This window comes from Magnolia sinica, chromosome 6 (assembly GCF_029962835.1).
Source record: "Magnolia sinica isolate HGM2019 chromosome 6, MsV1, whole genome shotgun sequence".
Classification (NCBI taxonomy): Eukaryota; Viridiplantae; Streptophyta; class Magnoliopsida; order Magnoliales; family Magnoliaceae; genus Magnolia; species Magnolia sinica.
The window spans coordinates 82,574,541-82,600,766 of NC_080578.1; the positions used below are offsets into that span (position 1 = coordinate 82,574,541).

General features: G+C 40.4%; 1 protein-coding gene across 1 annotated transcript in view; it reads right to left on the bottom strand.

Annotated features, from left to right (window-relative positions):
• Window positions 1-2,965: 2,965 nt before the first annotated feature.
• The window catches only part of LOC131248941 (tryptophan synthase alpha chain-like), a 57,222-nt gene continuing 33,961 nt past the window's right edge, over window positions 2,966-26,226 (bottom strand). The window contains exons 5-9 of the mRNA XM_058249469.1: window positions 22,266-22,342; window positions 19,849-19,926; window positions 6,711-6,788; window positions 3,563-3,622; window positions 2,966-3,445 (exon numbers count right to left, since the gene is read on the bottom strand). Coding sequence (XP_058105452.1) covers window positions 3,311-3,445; window positions 3,563-3,622; window positions 6,711-6,788; window positions 19,849-19,926; window positions 22,266-22,342 — 428 coding nt within the window. The 3' untranslated portion in view covers window positions 2,966-3,310. The remainder of the gene's footprint in view (window positions 3,446-3,562; window positions 3,623-6,710; window positions 6,789-19,848; window positions 19,927-22,265; window positions 22,343-26,226) is intronic.

The following is a 26,226-nucleotide window of genomic DNA, read 5'->3' on the forward strand; positions in this document are numbered from 1 at the left end:
AGCCCCTTCTAGCATATCAAGCATGTCGTCCAATCATGGTATTAAGAACCGATACTTGATGGTAATTTTATTGATTGCCCGGCTGTCGACACACTTGCACCAGCTTCCTTCTTTTTTTGGCATTAATAATGCTGGTACGACACATGGGCTCATGCTCTCTCTCAAGAGACCCTTACGGATCAATTCCTCCACTTGCCCCTAAAGTATCTCACACTCCTTCGGACTCATTCGATAATGAGGGCGATTGGGCAGGCCAACCCCAGGGACGAGGTCTATATGTTGTTGAATGTCCCTCATGGGGGGCAATCCATCAGGTAGATCCTTAGGCCAAACTTCTTTAAATTCGTTTGGCAATAGTCTTAAACTTGGAGGGATGTTTGATGGTTTCTCTTTCTCGCCCTTCACCACTACGGCGTATACTTCACCAGTTTCCTTGGATTCCTCCATGAAATCCTGAATGGTCAAGAGAGAACTCCCCTCCGCTTTAGAAGCTTCAGGGTGGTTCTCTGGTGCCATAGGGGCAAGGATTATTTTTCGACTATCCTTGACGAATATGTAGACATTATCTCGTCCCCGATGGGTCACATCACGGTCCGACTGCCAGGGTTGACCGAGTAGCATATGACAAGCTTTCATGTCGACCACGTCACAAAGTATTTGATCCTTATAATTTTTGCCAATTGAAAACGAGATAGTGCATTGTTTAGTTACTTTGGTCTCATTTACCTTTTTTATCCAGCCAATTGAGTATGGGGAAGGATGCTTCGTCGTTGGTAGTTGCAACTTATCCACCATCACTCTTGAGACGATGTTCTCGCTACTACCACTATCTATGATCACATCACAAACATTTCCGTTGACAGTGCACCGAGTACGAAATATATTGTGTCATTGTGGATGTAATTCATTTTATGGGACATACAGTAATCACCTCACAACTAGAAATTCGCCACGATCTTCTCCCGTCGCTTCATCGCCAACTGCTATTTCTTCAGTGGTTTGTTCATGTTCATCAAAATCATGGTCTTCTTCTACGGCCTCATCTTCAGTGCCCCCTTCGTTCATAGTCAAGTGTGCTGCGAGACGTTGAGGACAAGTGTTTGATAAATGACCTGGTTGGCCACAGCGGTAACAATTATTTGACCTTGGCCGAGCATAAGGATTTGGAATCCTACTCGGACTGGCTGTTGTTGGTACTACACGTTGAGGTCTGGATGAGCCGCTCCCCGTATCACGGTTTACGGTTGTAGGAAGTTGAGGTACTGGGTCTTTTCCTCGTGCTAGCACTGGATCCTGCGTGGGACCCGTCATGGGGGGTCGAGTTGAAGAATATGGACGAGTAAGAGCTCTTGCAAGTTGTGTTTCTGCCCTACCCGCCAATTACACTACTTCATCCACGGTCCTGACTAGGTATATCTGAACTCGGTCCTGAATTGTCGGTCGCAACCCCCTATAAATCGTGTCACCTTCTGTGACTCAGATTCTGACAGATCGTTTCTTGTAGCCAACCGTTGAAATTTTTTAGTGTAATCTGTGATGGTTCGATTTCTTTGTCTGCAATTTTGATATTACTGGAATAATATTTGCTCATAATCACTAGGGAGAAATCGTGATCGAAGAAGACGTCTCATCCGTGGCCATGATGAGATGGGCGCTTTGTTCTGGAGGGCTCGTGAGAGTTGCAATTGTTCCCACCATGCAGAAGCACCAGATTTTAATTTAAACGCTACCAATTTTACCATTTTGTGATCTAGCACGTCCATATAATCAAAATATCTCCCTACGTCGGCTAGCCAATCTAGAAAATCTTCTATATGTAATAAACCGTTAAAACTAGGAAATTCAGCCTTACCTCGATAGTCTCTTTCAGCACGATCTAGATGATCACCTCCATAGATTGGTCGTCGGGCAAAACCCTCATTAAGGTCCTCGTCGCTAGAACTTGAATCATCTGGTGTAGCCCTACGGTTTGCCATTGGTAGTGCTCTACGAAAATCGGAGTTGCGGCGTATAGCAACCATGGGTGGTGGAGCAACCAAAGGTGGTGGAGCACCGCTTAGGGCTCGGGGCGGAAGTAGCGCATCCGCAAGACGGTCGAGAGTTGCCTGCAGCCCTTGCATGGTCAATGACTCTCCCGATGGAAGGCTTCAATTCTTTCCGAAAAATAACGAATCCCTGGATTACCGTCTATAGGATTTTGATTCATACCTTTATTGTTTGCCATCGGCCCAAGGGAAAACCTGGCTTTGATACCAATTGACTTAGGGATGAACGTGATGAGGATAACTACTCTGAATCCACAGAGCTTCTCTAGACTGCTCACAGAGACTTCTCGAATCCACAGGAAAGAAAGCAGAAAATAGAAATAAATTCTAATAAATTCGAAATTGATTAATTGATGAATAAAAACGAGTTCACAACCCTTTAAATATGAGTACCAAGCAATGGGAAAGAAATCAGAATCAAACTACAACTAAAACTCCTAGAATCCGCGACTTACTATAAATAGTAAACTTACTATTTATAGACGGTCGTGATGTCTACTACTGCGCAAGGTTTTCGACCAAAAATAGTAAGTGTCCTATTTGGCTTCACCAAACCGTTCTCCTAATTATTCTAAGCTCTTTTCACGTTGGGCGCAACTCCGAAAGCCCGACGGATGAAGAGTTATAATCAAACTAAAACTTAATATTTATAGTAAAAACGAAATTAAAACAAGGAAACGACCGTCGATCCAGGGTTTTTTCGCAATTCTGGGCTGCGCAACCCGGCATAGCGGGGTTGGTTGGCTAAAGTAGCTCGTTCTACCCCAAAATCATATATTTTACGTCAGATAACTCATTCCGGATTGTGAGATACGCCTGATCTAAGGTCCGACGGTCCGGATCACTTCTGTCGTCGACCGGGCCTTTTCTGATCCATCTTGGCCATGAAACTGTCTGCGACCCGCTCTACATCAGGATCTAACACACATGTCGGATTTGCATGTGGGGCCATAATGCCCTTGTCTGCCTCAGGTACCAATCTTAGATCACATCACTCAAAGTAGAATGCTAAATCCAGGATTGTGCAATCACACCTTTTTCTTGAGGAGTATTCAATCCTAGTTTATAGGAATCTGGAATTGCAGATTGAGATTGCTGTCCCTGAAGGAACCAATGAAGGAAAAAAAAAAAAAGGATTGCAAGCAAATGCATCCAAATGGCCCTTGGTCTTTATTGAAGAGACTATTGCAATTCAATGAATTGAACATCTAGCAGCATTCTCCAAGGAAAAAAAAAATGCAAGTTATGTACCCAGAAAGTTGTTCTCAAGGGAGAGCAGCCTTCAAGGACTTGGTGAAGGTTTCAAGATCCCTCAAGCCTTCCTTGGAAGATTTTGCTTCGCCTAATAGCCTCACCATGGCACTGCCCACAATCACACCATCAGCGCCCCATCCTGATACCTACAAGATTCGAAGCCGACATTGAAAGAAATGCTGTCAAGCAATAGGTGTTTAAAAAACAATCAATTTTAGACGCTTGATGAATCCACATGCATTGGCCTCTGCATTATGACTCACCAGTTTCACATGCTCAGGTTCTGATATGCCGAAGCCCACTGCCACAGGTTTAGTCGTCGCCTGCAGGGAGTATGAAAAATATTTCATACTTATGTCTGCAGGTATCTGAGAAATTGTCCAAGATCTCTATAAGATAACAAAACATGGCATAGTCCAATGTCCACAAAGTTATTTTAATCAGCAGAAGTCCTTGTCTGCTCCTGCTTTGGAATTGCAGGCTTGGCTGCTGGTGTTGCTGAGGGGGCGTTTGGTGCAGGGTATTAGACAGGATTAGGTGGGAAAGAATTGCATTTGGTCCCATGCAAATTCCATCCACCATTTGGGGAGGATGAGAAAGGTTGGGATTAGGTGGGCTGGAATTGCATTTAGTCCCATGGAATTGCATTTGGTCCCATACGGGATTTCCCTGGATTTTGAAATGCACTACACATGTGGGCCCCACATTGATGCATGCGTTTATCCATGCCGTCCATCCATATACACCGTTTACATGTGACATTCTAGTTATATATGTGTACAAGTGAACGGCATCCGTTGTGAATTTGGTCCGTTGATTACAATTCCATGGTCCACAAAACAGGATTTTGCTTAATCCAGTGTTTTTTCCGTAGCATGAATTTTATCCCAAACACGGGATTGGATGGCTAAAATACCATGGTATTTCCAGACATACAATCATTGTGCAATAACGATGTTAATCCCATCTAATACAATTCAATACCATTTTATTCCACAGACCAAACAGGCCCTAACAGGATTGGTCACGATCAGCCAATTGATAGCTCCAGAGCTTAAACAACCACTTGGTTCTCAAAGATGCTGTCTCCACTTGGGAAGAACATCTTGTCATTCTTTTCTTTCCCCCCTCTTTCCCTTCCTCTGGGCCAGACTGTTAGGATTGAGGTAGGGAAAAACAGAATCGGCTTGAATTGCATTACAATGTCGCCATCTGCAAATTGATATTCACCCCCCTATTGATAATTAAACCAGTTCACAAGAGGGATGTAGGCAAACCCACTTACAGGATGAATCAAGCCACCTCTCAATCACAATAATGGTGTCCTTCGACTTGTAAAACCTAAAGGGAACACACACCCGAACACTCACAACAAACTCATCTGCCTAGAGCTCGCCAAAAAACGGATTTTGCAGTGAAAACAAAGTTTAATAATAATTATTTTTATAAAAAAAAACACTTTTGGAGGGGCTAATTTAAGAAAGTAGAAAAGGGTCTTTGAGGAGATTCCATAGTGACCAAGGGCTGGGTTTTTATAGACCTATAAGGGGCACTTTGAGGCCCTTGAATGTGTCTATTCGATCAAACTTAAAAGTACTTGACAGACAAACACCCTTTCATGAGTAGTCATATGCCTCTTCATGTTATCTCTTGATTTGTTTACAACTTTCCACCACCATTTGTAACAAATTTATTACTCACCAAGAGACAATAACAGCTCACTGAGAGTCACTAAGAGGCAATAACCCTTTTTGAAAATTCACAGGACAGACTACATGTGGCAAAAGTATATTTAATCCGAACACTGTAAATAGCAGGTCCCATTAGAGGGAGAATATCCTAAAAAAACAATCTAATGATTCTAGACATCAAAACTGGTTAAAGGACGGTTAAAAAGAAATTGGACAGCAGTTCAAATTCAACAGTCAAATCAGATGGTTAAGATCATCCAATCAGGGTGAACTTTGGGCTATTCTAGCCCAATTGGAGTCCTTACGTAGCGTGGATTGGCAAGCACGTATGCCACCTGTACACAAGATCAGTCTTATTGTGTTCCTGTCATTATACTAAAGAAAATGTCCTGTGTAACCACTTTTTTTTTTTTTTGTTATTGATTGGCCTTTATTGGGAGAACAGTTGCTAATATATAAATAGGCATTCAACACTTCACAATGCAATAGGGAATGTTGAGAGTACAAACTCGACCGTTTATTATGTCATGTTTTATATTTATTGTCTCCTGAGTTTGGTCCCAAACCAGATACATGTGGGAGAGTAGGTTGAAGCTCCTATCTATATCAAGGGACTCAAGTCATCTCGTCTTGTGAGTGGAGTGTTTAAGCAACCTAGCATCTTTTGCACCTAGGAGATCTAGTCTAATAAAACTGCCCCAGCCCTTCTTTTAATATAGATCTCTGTGTTTTTCTCTTTGTTTAGTTCATTTAACAGGGAGAAACCATTCTCAGTATAATGTTGTTATGACACTTTTCGGGATGACCCACTAGATCAATGGTCGTCGTCACTACATGTGGCACATTTTCAGCCAAGGGCTGACAAAAGGCTGACTTGGCCTGTCAGGTTTCTGGGCCCGGCATGTCATGGGCGGGATTCATAGTCTGGGCCAAGGTAACCTGGACCACAGGTTGCTTCAGTACATGGTATGGGAACAGGTACATGGTTCACTACTTCCTCCAATACATGGTAAGGTAGGGTTAGGATCACGTGCTTTGCTCCAATACAGAAGTGCATGCAATATAATTTTCGTATGTATGAATTCATACTGAAATTTATATAGAAAATGATGAAGATAATGTTACAGACCCAGTATGCTCAATGTTATATTATAACTGAATAAATAAAAGTATAAATCTCTACATTGTAACTACAAACTTGCATTAGAACTTCATCAATAGTAAGAGAGCGGAACCATAACAGTTAAAAATAGCAATCCGGATCACAAATGAGCCATAATCCTGATCGCATGATTTGGAATGGAGAATGTAGGGGGTTTGGTGATTTAGGTAACAATGATCTGGGCTTGGTCTTGTTTTAAGGACTGAGAAGATTGTGGGGGCCAGGCCTAGGCCCAAATTAAGTATGCCTTGATATTGAGGCACAGAACAAGCGTTTGTCATTATACATATTAGCTATGGCAGGTGGGACCCAATCCCATTATCAAGCACACAGTCTAGGTACAACGCCATTGGCTTACTATAGAAATTTGAATAAGAAAATGAAAACGCTCAAAGACAGAAGTATATGACAGACATTTAGGTTTGTTATACAAGCAAATAAAGATGAAAATGCAAGATAAGGGATGTTTATCTTCACAAGATGCATGTAACTGCACAAAAGGCATAAAAGAATTGATAGAAGAAAAGCTTTTTCTAAGTACTGTATGGAAGGAGAAACCTCTTTAATTTCATGCAGAAGAGATTGAACTTTAGTGCTTACAGACGCACGGGCACCAGTAACTCCAATTGAACTCACCTATTCAAGAAAATTAGTAGTCAGAAATATGAAGCAATCACAAAAATACTTTTAGACAGCAATACGCAGAACTCTTTACTTCAAGGATAAGAAAGTAGTCACAATAAAAACATTTCAAGGAGCATATCAGTTTCTAGCAGTAGAATCATGCGTTGAAATGGATCAGTGGTGTTGGTGGTGGTAGGGATTACTATCCAAGGCATTATAGAGATCTGGATTGGATAATGAAAGTCATTTTAGAGACAACAACTGTGACGAATATCTAAAACATAGGGGACACTTCCAGAATGGAAGGAAAGGCTTTCAAATAAGGTATCAGATTCGGTGTGGGAGATGGCTCCAGAATCTCCTTTTGGGATGACGTTTGAATGAGCTATAGAGCTCTTGCATTATCTTTTCTTTTTTCCTTTTTTCTTTTTCCTTTTGAAGGATAACAAACTTTATTGAATAGAGAAAATAAGACATTGAAGAAGTGACAAAGAATTCCCTAAAGAAAGAGACCTGCGACTATCACACTCTCTAGCTAAACATCTGCCATGTTATTAGCCTCTACATATGTGGACAATCAAAATGTTTATCCCAAGAGTCGGCACATGATTCATAGAAAATAAAGGACATTTTTTAACACCTCAAGCAGAAGGCAGAAGCGAAATATTACATTCCAAGTCCCCATCCACAATCAAATATCTGAAAATTTATTTCACACACACACACACACACACACACAAAAAAAAAAAAAAAAAAAAAAACCCATATTCAATCTGAGCTGCCGAACTGGAATAGGATGATGGATGTAGTCTATCATCTCTACTCACCCCCACCACCCCACAAGGACCCGTGTTGTGAGAGAGGAACCATCAAAATTCAGTTTCTTCTTCAAGAGAAACTCTCTATGCTTATGGTGATTGAGAGTGTGGATGTTGTTGGCCAAAGCATTCCGCATGAAAGCAACCACTCTTGGAGGCACCAACACATCCCACCCCGAGCTGCATGGGGATCCCACCGCTATTTGTTTGTCGCAAATAGGGTCACCATTTCCAAGAAGGCTCACACCATAGATTCACCGTAGGCTAGAACGTCATCTCCTGAAGCAAAAGTAGGAAATTTGTTGATTTGGGGAGTTTTTTCTTTTTTCTTTTTTTGATGGATAATCAGCTTCTTCTTAAAAGGTTAAAAGCAAAAGAAAGAACAACAACATGGGGCCAGCAATAATAAACCCCAGACAACTACCCACAAGCGACATAGAGAGAAAAAAGCACACCACAAATACCCAGTGACTCTTGCCACCCGTATTTTAAAAAAAAAAAAAAAAAAAAAAAAAACACAAACACCGACTAGGATATATGCTAGTCATCTTTCAAAATGAATTCCCACCAAGGAAAGGGGATAGCAGAATTTGGAAATGGTCCTTTTGAGGGGAAATTTTCTTCCAAGGTGTTTTTTACAAACTACACTAGGGATAGCCTTCTATTAGACGGGCTGCGGACAAGATCCTCACTTCAGCAACCCCCCCGCGCACACACACACACAATCAACAAGTGTATCACGTAAGTCAATATATACGCATATATAATAAATATGTAGGGTTTTGCTAACGTTCCCATCTTCATGGGGACATTAGCAATGTCCTAAACCTTTTAAATGGCACATAGGGTGACCTATCGTCTATTTGAACCATTCATTCACTCAAAAAACTAGGAGCAAGCCATGGTGCAAGAAACGCATTAATCAGATGATCCTAACCCTTTGAATGGGTTTAGTTTGTTGCAACCATCTGTTGTTTACGAGCCATAAATCACATGGTTAGAATCATTAAAATCAAAGTGTTTCTTTATCTTTTTTGAAAGATGAAGCAATATCATTAAAGCCAATGGCTGAAAAAGGAAATAAAACACAGGAAAAAAAAAAACAAGAGAACAAAAAACAAAAACAAAAACAAAAGGGAGCAAAGCAAACAACACTAAACCTATAAACACCCTTGGGAGCCCACTCCCTGATATACAAAAGCCACCCGATTACAAACTCCAATAACAGAACCCCTAAGGTTGTGGAAGCAGTGGTTATTTCTCCCCCCCCCCCCCCAAAAAAAAAAAAAAATGGTACAAAGCATGGAACAAAACCTCAATTGAACTAGGCACCACCCAACTCATGCTCACGGATAGAAGGATACTAAACCAAACCACTCGAGAAAAAGGAGTAATGGATGAACAGATGGTCCATTGACTCCTCAACATTCAAGCAGGGAGGACAAGCATTAGGACAGATGAAGGCTTTTTTGTGCAAGTTATCCATTGTTAAAATCCCATTCCTTCCTGCTAGCCACCAGAAGGCAATGACTTTCGGAGGCACTTCATAGGACCAAATACATGATGTGTGACTTCTAACTCCCTCTGCATCAGGCCAAGACAACACCGAGAAAGCACCAGACTTGCTAAAGCGCCACATAAGCGAATCCTTTATACCCGAAGCAAGTGTGATCCCATGCGATCGAGACAAAAGATCCACAAGATCACAATATTTATCCCTACAGCAGGGGGGAAGCCACACACCCCTAGAGCAGCTAGCACCAATATCACCCACAGGGCAGAGGTAGGCCAAGGAAGTGAAGGACAACCAAACAGAAGTTTCTCCACACCGGACATCCTTCCAAAATATAATCCTAGACCCCTTTCCCAATGGCAAATCTCAACCCCCCAGCTAAAAACAAAGCCACACTACCACCGATTCCATAGAAAGGAGGCCATTTATAGGGAGGAATCCCTAGTCCACTAGCACATTGGGGAGGGGCCATGCTTGGTAACAGTCACCCTCCTCTAAAGGTTGGGAGTCCACTCCGGATCTCCAGACCCACTTACCTAGCAGGGCCAACTTAACAACCTCCATATGCCTACTCCCCGTACCTCCATCTATAGGCTTGCACACCTCATTCCAGTTAAGTAAATGAAATTTCTTATTAGTTGCACCACCTTGCCATAAGAAATCCCTCATAAGCCCATCTATCTGAGCCAACACAAACTTGGGGCACTTAAACATAGACAAGAAGTAGAAAGGGAGATTGGAGAGGGAAGCCTTGATGAGGGTTATCCTACCATAAAGGGAGAGATATTTGCTTTACCAGGGGGGATAACTTCCTCTCCATTCTCTCCACTAACTTATCTCCGAGGTGCAGAGCAGGCTTGCCCAAGCACAAAGGGAAGCCCAAATAAGTCAAAGGGAAAGAACCAGCTTGGCAACGAAAAATCTTAGCAAGTTGGGCTACCTCAACTTGAGAGATATTAACCCTGAGAAGCTCGCTCTTATCAAAATTAATATTAAGGACATAAACTACCTTGAACCACTTGATAGCTATCCACAAATTAGCCACTTTATACTCAGAAGCCTCGCAGAAGAGAAGGGTATCATCTGTAAATTGGAGATGGTTAATAATCTAAGGAAAATTAACAACTTAAAAACCTTCGAAAAGACATTCGGTTTTACCTTTAGAAAGCATTTTACTAAGGGCCTCAACCACCATGACAAAGAGAAAGGGCGACAAGATCCCCTTGGCAAAGGCATCGGGTGGCTTTTAAAAAAACCAAAAGGGGACCCATTACTCAAAATCAAAATTTTTTTAGAAGAAACATAGGAACGGGCCAATTTCTCCACTGAGCACCAAAACCCAAGCGAGTCAACATGTAATCTAAGGACCAATCCACGTGATCATATGCTTTTTCAATGTCCAACTTACATATAACACCTTGCCTTCTCGCCTTAAGGAAAGAATCCAAACATTAGTGGGCCAACGGAGCACTATCTAGGATCTACCTCCTGGCCACAAATGCACTTTGGAAAGGCTAAATTACCTTAGGGAGAACCACCTTGATTCTTTGGCTAAGTATCTTAGCAATAATCTTATAAGGAACCAGACTGATGGGTTTGAAAATTTAAAGACTATTTGCACCTTCCAACTTAGAAATAAGGGCCAGCAAAGAACAACCTAACTCGGTCACAATACAACCAAAGTCAAGAAATTCTTCAGCGAAAGCCAACAATAGATCAAGCTTAATTAAATCCCAAAAAGATCAAATCAAAGTGTTACTTTAGAATCATAACAAATACAAAGGTTTGGGACGTTTTTGCACCATGGCTTACTCAAAGTTGCATGAATGAATGAATGGTTTAGATCGACAATAGGTCACTCCATGTGCCATTTAAAAGGTTTGGTGACGTTGTTAACATCCCTTTGAAGGTGGGAGTTAGCAAAACACACAGACACACACAAACAGACACAAACACATACATACATACATACACATGCACACACGCATCCATCCATCCATCCATTACATAGACACACACACACATACATACACATGCATGCATCCACCCATAGATGGATGGATCCATCACACAGACACACACATCCATCCATCCATCCATCCAAGCATACACACACACATTACATAGTCCAGACCCACATTTGAAGTGACCCTCTCATCACTCACAAAAGGCCAAAAAACTTACTAGATACAAGGATAAAGAAAACTAATGAACCAACCCAGATCCAACTCTATTTTGCTACAAAATAAGAAGTTGTCATAACATTGAGTTACAAACATTCCCAGCTTCCCGAAAGGGACTCCTTTGAGCAACCACCAAATTCGCCATTAACCAATGCCCATTCGTTTACAAGGTGGAGTAGCCTTGTAAGAATAACTGCTGGGGATAAGATTTTATTCTTTAAAAAATCTTGATTAGCCTTCTTCCATTGCCCCCAAAGGATTGCATAAAAATGCATCCTCCATAATAACTTTTTCCACTTCTTGAAAGGCCCACTAGGCCATTCCACCACTACACTCTAGATCAAGATATTAAAAGACCCTCTCACCCCAAACCAGAGAAGGAAAGATTCCCACATTTCTTTTGCTACCTGGCATCATCATCATGACTGCCGCCGCCACCACCACCACCATCTAAGCCTTATCCCAACTAATTGGGGTTGGTTACATGAATCCTTTTCTACCATTCCACTCTATTAAGGGCCATAACTTCAATTAGAACATAGGTCATTGTGTCTTTTCATACTCGACTCAAATCCTTTTGGGCCTTCCTTTGCCCTTTTAGAGCCTTCAACTTGTACTACCTCACTCCTGACAGGTGCGATTCTTGACCTGCATTGCACATGACCAAACCATCTATGTCTACTTTCCCTCATCTTGATACCTATTGGTGCTACTCCTAAATTCCCTTGAATGCATTCATTTCTAATTCTATCCTTCCTCGTCTAGCCACTCATCCATCTCAACATCCTCATTCAACTACACTCATCCCAACACTCTATCGCATAAAGTATGGCTGATCTTATAGCCATCCTATAAAATTTCCCATTCAGTTTGAGCAGTACACGATCATCACATAAAACTCCAGACACACATCTCCATTTCATCCAGCCGCTTGAATTCTATGGGCAACATCCTTTTCATCTCTCCACTCTCACAAATTATCGACCCAAGAAATCGGAAGCAGTCATTTTGGGAAACTACTTGGTTAACAATCATTACTAATTCCTAGTTCCCACTCATATTGTTACTAAAATTGCACTTCATCATATACTGTTTTAATCCAACTAATTTTATATCCTTTAGATTCTAAAGGATATCTCCATAAATCTAGTTGTGTCAATGCCCTCCCCCATCTTGTCAATTAAAACCATGTCATCTGAAAACAACATACACCATGGGATCTCTACTTACAAATGCCTCATTGACTTGTCCATAACCAATGAAAAAAGGTACAGGCTCAATGTCAACCCCTAGTGCAAACCTATGGTAATTGGGAACTCACTTGTCTCTTCACTATTGGTCCCCACATTAGTTATTGCTCCCTCATACATAAATGTCAATATATCCTCTTGAAATTAATTTCTCTCTCAATACCTACTAGATTAACTCTTTAGGAACCCTCTCTAAGTCAATAAAGATCATGCGGAGATCCTTCCTTCCTCCTCTCCTTATATTTCTCCATCACTTGTCTAAGTACAAAAATAGCTTTAGCAGTAGATCTCCCTGCTCAATTACTCGTTCCCAAAGTTTCATAGTATGGGTCATAAATTTAGTCCCATAATAGTTAGTGTAGCTTTGTATATCTCCTTTATTCTTATACATAGGTACCGCGGTACATTTCCTCCATTAGTCTAGCATTTTCTTCGATCTTACAATCTTGTTGAACAACTTTGTCAACCAAAATAACCTAGCATCCCCCATACACTTCTAAACCTCTATTGGTATGCCATCTAGTCCAAGGGCCTTTCCTGTTTTCATCTTCAATAAAGCTTCTTTCACTTTAAACGTACTAATCCTTTGAAAGTATCCAATTCCATGGACTCCAATGTCATTTGAGTTTATGGTTCCTTCTATCTCTATGCTCTCAGAGTGATTGCCATTTAACAAGTTTCGAAAATAACTTCACCACCTTTCATAGATCTCATTATCCTAGACTAGTACCCTCTGGTCATTGCTCTTAATGCATCTAACATGATCTAGATCCCTACTCTTCCTCCCTCTTATTTTTGCAAGTTTGAAGACATCTTTCTCACATTCTCTTGTCCCTAATTATTGTAAAGATCATCATAAGTCTTCCATTAGCCTTGCTTACTACTTTCTTAGTAATCTTTTTGGCATTTCTATATTGATCAACATTTTTATTATTTCTAGTCCCTTGCTAGAGAATGAAACATACACACTTCTCATTAGTATCTTTTTGTACATCGTCATTCCAGTACCAAGTTTCCTTATATGATTGGATTTTCCCCTCTAAATACTCATAAAACATCTTTCGACACTTTCCTAATGCACTCAACCATCTCATGCCACATAACGTTCACTTCTTCCTCGACATTCCACTTTCCTTCTACCTAAAATTTATTTATGAATAACATTGTTTTTTCTCGTTTTAAATTCCACCACTCAGTTTTAAACACCTATTAATTTCATTCCATTTCTTCTATCTCTTGAGATAAACATCCATAAGCATAAACCTATGTTGCACGGTCAAACTCTCTCCAAGTATCAGCTTGCAATCCTTACAAATTTGTTACGTCTCCTGAGTAGAAAGAAATCTATTTGGCTTATATATAATCCACTTTTGAAAGCTATTAAATACACATCTCTATTTGTGAAGTATGTGTTTACTAGAGCTAGATTGTATGCCATAGCAAAATCAAGGATAGCTTCCCCCATCTAATTTCTTCTCCTAAAACCATATCCTCTAGGTACCCTCTCATATCCTCTACTTTCTTTTCTTACATGACAATTTAGTCTACTACTACAAATATTGTCAAGCCCGTGTCCTAGTGTCTATTCCATTCCGTAGGATCCCGCAGTCCTCTCGGTCGAATTCTGGCGACCCGCAACCCTTAAATTGCATTTGCGCACGACCCTGAGTCACATCCTGTAAACCCGAGTCGACTCAACCCGAGACCTGTGCCATTGCGACCGCGCCATCGCCGCGGTTCCGACGCCGCGTCTCGTGCGCCAATCCGACGCTTAGATCATAAGTTGTGGACCACGCATGATTATGGTCGTGGACCGCGCGTTGCGGGACCCACCTATCCGGATTGCACATTTCCCTAGCAACCATCATCATGAGGATGACCCTAGCTATAGCCCCTAGCCCATAGCTCTAGGCATGCTCTTACAACTCATAGTGACCTTAGCCCATGCCTCTCTTACAACTCATGATTGCCTAGCTAGAAAAGCAATCATTTCTCCTTTCCCTCTCTCTTATCTCTCTCACTCCCTCTTTCTTTCTCATTTCCTAGAAAGAGAGAGCTCCCAACATCCATGAGAGCTCTCCATTTCCAGCCCTTTGCAAGCTCTCCACCCCCAAATCCAACCCTCCAAAATCAATCTCAACCATTGAATCTCATCCCTTGGAGCTCTAGAACATAGTGGTGAAGAAGGAGATCAAGATCTAAGGTGGGTGCATGTTTAGGATTAAATCCTTCCATCCTTTCATTGATTTTTAGTTTTCATTGCATGGGATCATGTAGGACCCACCAATCAATGGTGGAGATCCTACTTGACCCTTTGGATGTGGCCGATGGCCCATCCTTGATGCATGCATGATCCATGATGGGGTCATTCTCCATGGACCCCATCATGATGTTTTTATTGAATCCATGCTTTTAATGAGCCATCTAGACCCTTGATCCATGGTGGGGATGGCATCCCCACCTCAGATTTTTTTCTATGTAGGGCCATGCAATGCATGGGACCCATCTTGATTAATGTATGGTGTATGATGCATGTATTGAGGGGACATAGTGGCGGGGTCCCTCCATCACGCGTCTTTCTCTCTCTCTCTCTTTTGATCCTTGCATGATGGCCCACTTGATGATGTATGTTGTTGTCCAACTTGGGGCATCCACACATCCAAATTTTTGGGACACCTTGCTGCCCATTTTCGGGCCAATCCAGATGGAGAAAAACACATAGGATAGCCTGACTTTCGGGATGTATGGCCCACCCACATGGACCCCATTGTAATGTATGTATTTTATCCATGCCAGCTCTCCATGGGGCCCACCTTGCTAGACCGTCCAGATCACAAGACACACCGTGAAGTATCTGTTTTATCCATGTTGTCTGTCCATGGGACGCATGATGCATGTGTTTTCCCATGCCATCCAGCAGGGCATGGGGCCTACCGTGACGTGTGGGTTTTATCCCCACCGTCCGTCCATTTGATGGGGTGTGGACCCTACACGTGTGGTCCCACCTGATGAAACCACACCGTCCAAACCTTAGACGCGGGACCCACCAACTTTATGGTTGCTATTTAACGTCAGCAAGTTCCAGGGGCCTGACCATGAGGTATGTGTATATCCATACCATCCTCCATTTGACAGCCACGTGGGGCCCACCCCACACGTGTGGGGGGTGGGGCCCACGTTGATGTATATATTCTGTATCCACACCGTCCATCCATGGACAGTGCTGTGTGGGCCGACCATGATGTATGGGTCTTGGCCACATCATCCGTTTGCTGGACTGGTGTGGCCCACCTTGGTACATTTGTTTCATCCAGCCGTCCATCTGTTTTAGACGTGGGGCCCACCTAAATGTATGTATTTTGTATCTACACCGTCCGTCCCTAGACTGTGCTGTGGGACACACCATGATGTATGTGCATTATCTGCACCGTCCATGAGACCCATGTTGTATGTGCAATCCACATCGTCCATCCTTGGGGCCCGCTATGATATACGTGTTTTATCAGCGTCGTCTAGCCTATGGACCCCACATAGTGATGTATATGAGGCCTTTGAATGAGGCCCAATGTGATATATTTGCGGCCCATTGATAAGGCCCAATGTGATATATTTGCGGCCCATTTGGTGAGGCCCATTGTGATGTATTTGTGGCCCAATTGGTGAGGCCCATTGTGATGTTTTGAGGCCCATTATAATGTATATTAGGCCCTTGAGTGAGGCCCATTATGTTGTATGTGAGGCCCAATATGATGTGTTTGAGGCCCTTATGTGAGGCCCAATATGATGTATATGTGGCCCATTTGGTGAGGCCTATTGTGATGTATTTGTGGCCCGTTTGGTGAGGCCCATTGTGATGTATTTGTGGCCGATTTGGTGAGGCCCATTGTGATGTATATTAGGCCCTTGAGTGAGGCCTATTATGTTGTATATGAGTCCTTTGTGTGAGGCCCAATGGGATGTGTATTAGGCCCTTATGTGAGGCCATGGGCCCACTATATGTTTAGCTCTATGTGGGCCACTCATTGGGAGCAATGTTGGTTAAATGTCCACATTGATGGGCAATGATGGTTAAATGTCCACATTGTGACCTTCCCTTAGGCCTTGTTAGGCCCATTCTCATCCTTCTCTAAGTGGGTTGACCCTAATCATTGGGCCCCATTCATGTTTGCAGGACCCATCTATTCATATTGGGCTAACCCATAATGTTGGGCCCCCATTGGTTGCTTGTAGGATTATTTCTTTTTAATCTTGGAGTCCATCTAGGACTTATTTGGGCCCCCTAGGGCATCTAGCAGGCATATGATAGTATGGTGAAGGAAGCCTGTTCCAGATCCTTAGGATTATAGGTAGGCCACCTAGGCCCAACCTTGATTTGAGAAGAGTTCATCTTCACCGTAGACGAAGGGATCCGTGCTATCGGATTTGGTATATCCACAGTTGAGTACCGATCTTTATGTTATGGTTTAAATCGACTGTCCTTCTATAGACCCCGCCTTATATATAGGTCGATTATCGATGCCGATTATGAGTATAGGATAGCATAGCATCATGATACATGCCCATACGCATCATCTGCATGCTTGTTATGAGATGTGGTTGACCATTGCATATGCCATTGGACAGGTTGTTCATGGGACTCCCTGATAGGCGGAGTTGTCCCACATGAGCGCACGGTATGCGCAGGATTGATGCATGATTGGACTGCATGACTCATGCATCTTGCATTTGTGTGATTATGATTACTGTACACCCTAGCGACATAAGGGTTGTAGCCTCCACAGATATAGCAGAGATGGCAGGATTGGATACCAAAAATTCTTGTTAAGCACGGGGGCACGAAGGATGTCCTAGGGTGAAAGTCCCCAAACCCTTATGATACCATGGAGGATGCTCCAATGCCTAGACCGAGTGGATGTATGAGTGCATGAGGGCCGAATAACAGGAGGTCGCGTCTCCCACTGTGTTGTGGTCGATTGGAAGGGGGTGTGGCCTTACCCGCCCTAGGGTAGGGGGCAATTGCTAGGCTGAGTCTGACCAGCTCGTAAATGGGTCCACTATCGACGTGCCAGATAGATATTGGCTGACTATTGGTCAGGCGGATAGTAAGATCTCTTCCGCTTGCACGGTTGTGCGTCCAATGTGGGGCGGCAATATGGTGCATGGTGTATTAGACCCCGGTGATATCCCAGAGTTGAGCTGTATTGATATGTGGATTCAGATGAGGATTGGTATGCTTGAGTTGCATCTCACATCGCATGGCCTTGGTGTGGCCAATAGCATTCATGCCTTGTATCGCATGGCCTTAGTGTGGCCGATAGCATTCATGTCTTTCATCGCATGGCCTTGGTGTGGCCGATAACATTCATGCCTTGCATCGTATAGCCTTGCTATGGCTGATAGCATTCATGGACTTATCGGCATGTTTCCGCGTTACTCTGATATTATATACTTGCATTGCTACCTTACGCACACACTTTCATCACCCTCTAAACTTTCTATAAGCTTATGCACGATAGATGCGTGCAGGTGATGCTAGGGCGCAATCATAGCCGAGCAGGAGCATGAGTGTGCAGCTAAGCTTCCAGATCCTTTTTGTTATCATTGAATTTCCTTTTTTGCGCATTGTATCTCAAGTTTTTTATTATAGTGCATTTTGTGATGATGTTCTGGTAATTGTTCGTGGGTTATGCTTTTGGTTATGCTTGTTATGGATCAAATTCATGTTGAAAATCCTCCTTGTAGGATCCCAGGATCGGAACCTGATATATGGGTAGCAGGAGCTAAGAATTGGGTACTACGAAGGCTGTCGGCGCCGGATTCGGCGATCAGGAATTTTATGAGCCCGGTTTCCGAGTTTGGGGTGTGACAAATATCCTCTCTCTGTTCAGAATTTCTTGCATTAGTGCATCCATATTCTCCCAGAATATTTCTATCCTCTAACTCTACCTGCAGCGTATATTCACTAATAACATTGGTTATCTCCTCTCCTAACACAAGTTTTATTAATAAGATCCCATTACTTACTCTCTTAACATCTATACTATATCCTTTAAATCTTTATTACCACTTTTCCCTACCCCATTTCTATTATTTTCATGATTGATTGTAGGATCCCAAAAAAGGCACAATGCCCTTTTAGCAGGTTATGGTCCCTTGTACCCTCTCACATAATGTTATCTTTTATTTAGAAGACTCTAGTAATTCATAAAAAACCTGAACTAAATAAACATACCTACAATCAATCATGACAATTTGACATTCATGCAGAAAAATATCAGTATCACTGATTTGTAACCAAGATTAATTTAAAAGCTGAAACAAAATAAACAGACCTACAAAAAATCATGACTATTTGACATTCATGTAGAAAAATACCAGTAGAACTGTTTTGCAATTGAGATTAATTTTAAAAATGACCCAAATATTTAGTACGATCACACGATAAGCAGTTTGCAAATAGTCTTAGATTCGGACTGCAAATTAATTGGAAGATATGGGGAATTGCTCTAAAACACAAACCATTGAATTTCTCTTCTGACTATAGTAGCATTGCTCCCAAAACAAAAGGAATTGTTGGATCAGTTATGACAATAAAAGATATGATCTCACAGTGGAAAACATGGATGGACTAGAATATCACTTCTTTTTTTAATTTAAAACTGTTGATTTTGAACTGTTATTTATTCTACACACACACACACACACACAAAAATGGTTGATTAATAATGGAATGGATTGTTTACAGAAGTTCTCTGTTTAATTCTCCAAGCATATGGCAGTTCATCTCTAGAAGGAAATAGATACTATTTTATAAACATTTAATTTGAAAAACTCATTTTCCATAGAAGATACAGAACAATGCCAAATAAAAAAGAGAGTGACAATTTTCAATGTGGCCATCAACAGTATTTATTGATCTGGTTCAAATTCCAATATTAGAACAAAATAGCATTCTTCCAAGACTAGGAAAAAAAGAAAGACAGTGTACAATAGCTTTAGCATGAAATAAAACAAAAAACAGAAAGGAGCTTCTCTTGCTAGGTAATGAGCAAATGAAGTTTGCCTTGGCTAAAAGCATAACAAATAATTGGATGTCATCAAAAAGATATAATTAAGTGTTCATAATCAACTCTATTAGAAATATCAATATGGAAAAATAAGTGTCATTGAATAAATAAACCTGTTGAGGTAAATCTCACCGCTGCAATTCCTTGATAAAAATCAAAATTCTGCAAATTCATTCACAAATTGATTGAAACCTAAGCTCAACTGAGGAAAGAGGCATGAGGCTATAGAAATGGTACTTACGAGGTATACAAATCCTTCTGAAGCTTCAGCAATGTCTTTCATTCGATCTGTTGGAGTAGTGGGTGTTGTGAGGAGCACCTCCAATGACAGAAAGGAATTAGTATTACTTTTGTATTCTAATACAAATGGAAAGAGAGAATGATACTCAGATTGATCAACAAGGAAAAAAACCAGGTAATTTGCCCAGTGGAATATCAATCCACTCGAATTTCTGTAAAAAGCAAATATATTATTCAAGACTCATGCATAAAGAGTAAAGAAAATAAAACAACCAGAAGTGAACAAACCTAAAATAAATAGAAAGAGAGAACGATGCTCAGATTGATCAACTAGGAAAAAAAACCAGGTAATTTGCCCAGCGGAATATTAATCCACTAGAACTTCTGTACAACACAAATATATTATTCAAGTCTCATGCATGAAGAGTAAAGAAAATAAAACAGCCATAGAAGTGAACAAGCTTGCAACTAGAAGGCACCTTAAACTTCTTTATACTTAGGTCACAGATGATCAATGTAGAATTGGCCGGTACCTACTACTTCTTGATTAAGCATTATAAGTACTATCACTGGTCAAAGACTAGATAACAGCTAAGCGTGTTCTCTCTTGTAAGAAATCAGTGCAATAGTAACCAAAATGAATTTATTTCCTCTAATGACATCATTCGAAACACAATAATCACTTAAAGAAGAAGTCGCACATCTATCCATGCATGCATGCATACATTCATACATGTCATCCATGCATCCATCCATACATACATACATTAATAAATCCATCCATCCATCCATGCATACACACACTAATACATCCATCCATGCATACACACACTAATACATCCATCCATCCATGCGTGCATACATGCATACATTAGTACATCTAACTATCCATCTATGCATACATACACTAACACATCCATCCATGCATATATAAATACATACACGCACACAAGATCCATCTATCCATCCATCCATCCATCCAACCATCCATACAACTATCCAACCAACCAACCAACCAACCATTGATCCATCCATGCATACATACATACACACATACATGATCCATCCATCCATCTATGCATATCTACATACATACACGCAAACATGATCCATCCATCGATACGCGTGCGCGCACACATACATGATCCATCCATGCATGCATACATACGTGATCCATCAAACCATGCATACATGCATACAACCATATATGTATATCCATCCATCAATCCATGCATGCATATACTAATGCATCCATCCAACCATGCATGACAACATGAATCCATGATCCCTACATACATGCACAACACATCCATCTATAAGACATCTATTCATCCATCCATCAATGCATACATCCACACATATACATATCATACATCCATCCATACATGCATACATAATTATGAAATGAAATAATAATTTTTTTAAGTAAATAGATCTTCTTTTTTCATAATTTTTAAAACTCAAAAAACTAATTTTTTCTGTTGAAAAATCTAACAAATCACTCGTCAACGTCCATCCATAAAAAGAAAACATTAACAAGTTTTTGCATGAAACAGCGTCATTATTTTTTAAAATAAAACAATTGTTTTTTTTTTTTTTTTGAAATTTTAAATAATTCAACAAAATGAAAGCATTGAAGAGGAGTGGTCGAACTCTAGTCCCCAACCAGATCCCCAATTTTTTATTTTTTATTTTTTTTGATTTTTTCTAATTTTTGCATATTTACGCACGTTTTCTCCCTTTCCCAAATTTTTCCCCAAAATGAGGGATTTGATTCACGAAAAAGGAAGAGTAGTAGTTGAAATCCACTCTCCAACCATATCTCCAAATTTATAAATTAACTAAATAAATTTTTTTTAAATTTTTTTTTCAATTTTCACGTGTTTTTCCCATTTCCCAAAATTTCCCCCAAATTGAGGTATTTGATTCATGAAAATGGAAGGGGATTGGTCAAAATCCACTTCCCAACCAGATCCCCTAAGATAAAATAAAATAAAAAACTGATTTTCTATTTAAAAGAAATGTTTTTCTTGATTCCGGCCTACCGAGCTTTCAATCTGTAATTTCTCCCCCAAATGAGAGGTTTGATCCACAACAAAGGAAGATGAGGTGCTGAAATCCCTCGATTTTTTTTTTACAAAAATGGATTTCTTTTTTTTCTGAATTTCAGACCATTTACACATATACAGTGGGCTTCGAGATATCGCTGTTACAATTGAACCCTGGAATATGATTTACGGTTGATATTGTTTTCCCCCTTTATCTTGCATTATTGTGACAACTGACATTAAGTGCTCATGGTAGTTCTAAATATTAATTTCTGCTTCAGCAGCAAGTATTTACAACCTTAATAAGCCAAAGATTCAAAACTTGAATTCCCAGAGAGGGGGGGGGGGGGGGTGGTCCCGACGGGCTTACTAACTCAATTTTATTTTTAACAGCCTCTTCTCTCAAAATCTTGGTCTCCTCTAGAGGGACATCTGGCACCACAAGTCCTGCAAAGTATGATAACTATTAGGCACAATTCCTCCATTGGTCAAGGATGATTTTTATTCAGGAAAATCTATTAGCCACTAAACTAACACCATGCCAATGACTATTGAAGAAAATAAAACATCAATGGTTACCACTCATTGAAGCAATATTAGGAGTATGAATCGTAAGATCTAGTGTTCGAAATATCGGTATCGTGTCACATATCGCACCCTTGGGATACGGATACGTATCGGTTATCGCACGATATATATCAGTTGTATCGCATAATGTATCGCTGATGTTGGAAACATGGGGAAACATTGGAAATCGGTTAAATTTTTCAATGAAATTTCAGTGATTATTAAAAAAGATATCAATACACACTTACAAATCAAAACATTACAAAAGCAAAGTGTACATAATAGGTTTTCTTTGTATGGGGTCCTAATCTATGCGTTGTCTAACTAAATTGATGCAAGTATATTCAAAGTTATTCATATAATTTATAAATGTAAGAAGACGTGTGGAAACACAAACAATACATTCAAAAGCAAAAGAAGAATCACTAAATCAGGTTACGTACATGTTTGATTTTATGTTTGGACACAAAGATTGCAACCGATTTGCGAGAAATTGGGAAATTTAAAAAAAAAAAAAATCAATTTTCCATAACTCGGTCCTTCTCCTATAGATCTCAAAATTGAAGCTCCCAATCCATGATTTTTCATGCAAAACATGAAAAATCATGGATTTGTAACAATTTGACACTGTACAAATCAAAACATTACAAAAGCAAAGTATACATAATAGGTTTTCTTTGTATGGGGTCCTAATCTATGCGTTGTCTAACTGAATTGATGCAAGTATATTCAAAGTTATTCGTATAATTTATAGATGTAAGAAGACGTGTGGAAACACAAGCAATACATTCAAAAGCAAAAGAAGAATCACCAAATCAGGTTATATACATGTTTGATTTTATGTTTGGACACAAAGATTGCAACCGATTTGCGAGAAATTGGGAAAATTTTAATTTTTTTTTCAATTTTCCGTAACTCGGTCCTTCTACAAATCTCAAAATTGAAAGTTTATGTTTTGCATGAAAAATCATGGATTTGTAACAATTTGACACTGATTTAACATGATTTACAGAAGGAAAAAAAAAAGAAGAAGATCGATAATAAGAAATGCTCACCGGATCGAACATGTGGGATATCTCCCACTAGTGCGTTTCATATCGCACAGGTGGGATACAAGAAATATCGTGGGATATATTGGCCGATATCGTCGATATTTAAAACACCAGTATGATCCACTGTTCTAGGTATCAATATTGGCTAAAATATCAGCAGCTATATCAATTTCCCCAGGTGCGTGATACGAAACATAGCTGGAATATGAATTTGCAAGATACCATCGATAATATTCCCATAACAGCCAATGAGTTGCAATATTGAATTTATTGTGATATATAATATATTGGGCTCAACTTTAGTTATATAGATACATTATGTTGGTTGAAACTTGCAATATTTTGCTAGTCTCGACCAAAATAAAGTATTTCAGTGAAAATTTTCCCAGATCAGGTCTGTTTTAACAAGGTATATTTTTTATTTTTTTTTCTGTTTAGTTTTTTGTTGTATTATTTGTGTTTTATTGCTCATATTGTTTAGATTTGAATTATATGAACGCATTTTGGATATAATTACATCATTTATACCCATAAAAAAATTTGCATCACTCATTACCAGCAGCACATAGCTATCCCCTTAACAATGGAAAGTTATTATGCATAGTTGTTTTTGGTAATGTTTCGAGTTCATCATGTATCTTTTAACATGTCCTAAAGTTCACTGAAAATTTCCATCATTGACCCTAAGTTTTCCTCACACCGCCATACTTTATATGATATCTGTGGTATTTCCCATTCTTAAAGGTGTGATGCCACATGAGATATCCATACTTAAAACATTAGTATGATCTTATACAACTACTTTGCGCCATATTACAATGAATAAGTTGTATCAGATACCTAGGGAGTCCAAAAGAAATATCTATATATTTCACCCAACTCCGCATGGATCACCATGCCAATAGAACACTGATGCAGGACAACTAACCACTTGCTCTAAAAGCTCGAACTGATAAAGCATGACAAATCAATCCCTTTATCTCATTGCCTAGGCCCCACATCGCATGGGTTAAGAACTCGACCGAACCCCCCTCGTGGGCCCCACTTCACATGGGTTCCGCCTCACATGGGCCGCCCACTCCAAGTGTGCCGATGCATCCACAGGCCACTCCACTCGAGCCCGATATGAAAATGTCCCTGCATTAATCACCCCTGGTAAGGAGTCTCGAACACGAGACATCCTACTCTGATACCACTTTGATGTAGGACAAGTAGCCACTTGCTCTAAAAGCTCAAATTGATAGAGCATGGCGAATCAATCCCTTTATCTCATACCCCAGGCCCTACATCGCATGGGTTAGAACCTCGGCCGAACCCCCCTCGTAGGCCCCACTTCACATGGGTTTCGCCTCACACGGGCCGCCCACCCCTAGTGTGCCCCTGCATCCCACAGGCCACCGCACTCGAGCTCGGTGTGAAAATGCCCCTGCATTAAACACTGATTGATGATCTAATCATTATAACAAATTAACAATGGCCTCTTTTGTTTATTGTAATAACTATTCTTTTCCAAGAAATTAATTGTATAGTTAGGATTCTCAAATCAAAGTTACTTTTGAGAAACTTGAGCCATCCACAACCGATTCTAGCAGATGCATCATATAGTTTGATGATTGGACTTCTTATTATGCTTTATGGACCATGCAATTTTCAAGCTATTGATAAGATAGTCAAGGTTAATAAGTGTGATATATAGAGAATGCTAGTGTATTGTGTATGTGGTTAGTGGCCCCTTTTAGTGTAAGTGTATGTGCACACTTCCCTCTTCTCCTACAGTGTACTATATGCTTTATTATAATAAAATATTACGTGTTAGGGCAAGTAAGCCTAACACATCATCTCTCCCAAAATCTCCTTCTTCTTCTTCTTTCTCTCAATATTCTTATCTCTTCTTCACATTATCATCATCAAATCATTCTCTACTTGGTATCAAAGCTTAGATCCAGGCATTCCGCATCCAACAGATTAAGAGGCGACACGTCACCTTGCTGACGTCAGCAACCGTACGGCTGACGTCAGCGTTATACGGACACATGGACTCCGTTTGAGCTAAAAGTTTTAGGGGTTTGATAGGTCTTAATTTTAAAAGATTTGTCATGATTTTTTCAGAATTTATCGGACCTCCTTTCATGGTATTCTGGGCGAAATAGAGAAATTCGAAAATCAAGCCCATCTTCCGTTTTTCTTCGATCTACTTCAAATCGGTAAGCTTTTCTTTGGTTTCTTTCCTCAAGATGGACCGTAATCTTCCTCCCAAGCTACCCATGGTGGATTTTTTACTTAAGATCAATGTTTGAGAGGTTTTTAACCTCAAACGGACGTGCGGCTGGGCCGTTTTTCACTCGGTTAGGGCTTTTTTGACTGTGTTTCATGGTATTTTGGATGATTGATATTTGTTTGAGGTTTATCTCTTATTATCTTGAAGGATTGAGTGAGATAGAGTTGTTTGAATCAATCTTTCTTGGCGTAGGGGATCTCTTGGCATAGGTTTATCTCTCTTGGACTCTCCTATGGGTGAAAAAGGGCCCTCATCTCTTGCTATAGGGTCTCTTGAATCCAACCCCTTGCAGATTACCTCCACTAAGTTGAATGGTGACAACTATCTTCAATGGGCACAATCTGTAAAAGTATTTTTAGGAGCCCGTGACAAGTTGTCATATATTTTGGATGATCCCCCAAGCTATACAGATGTTACCTACAAGTCTTGGACAA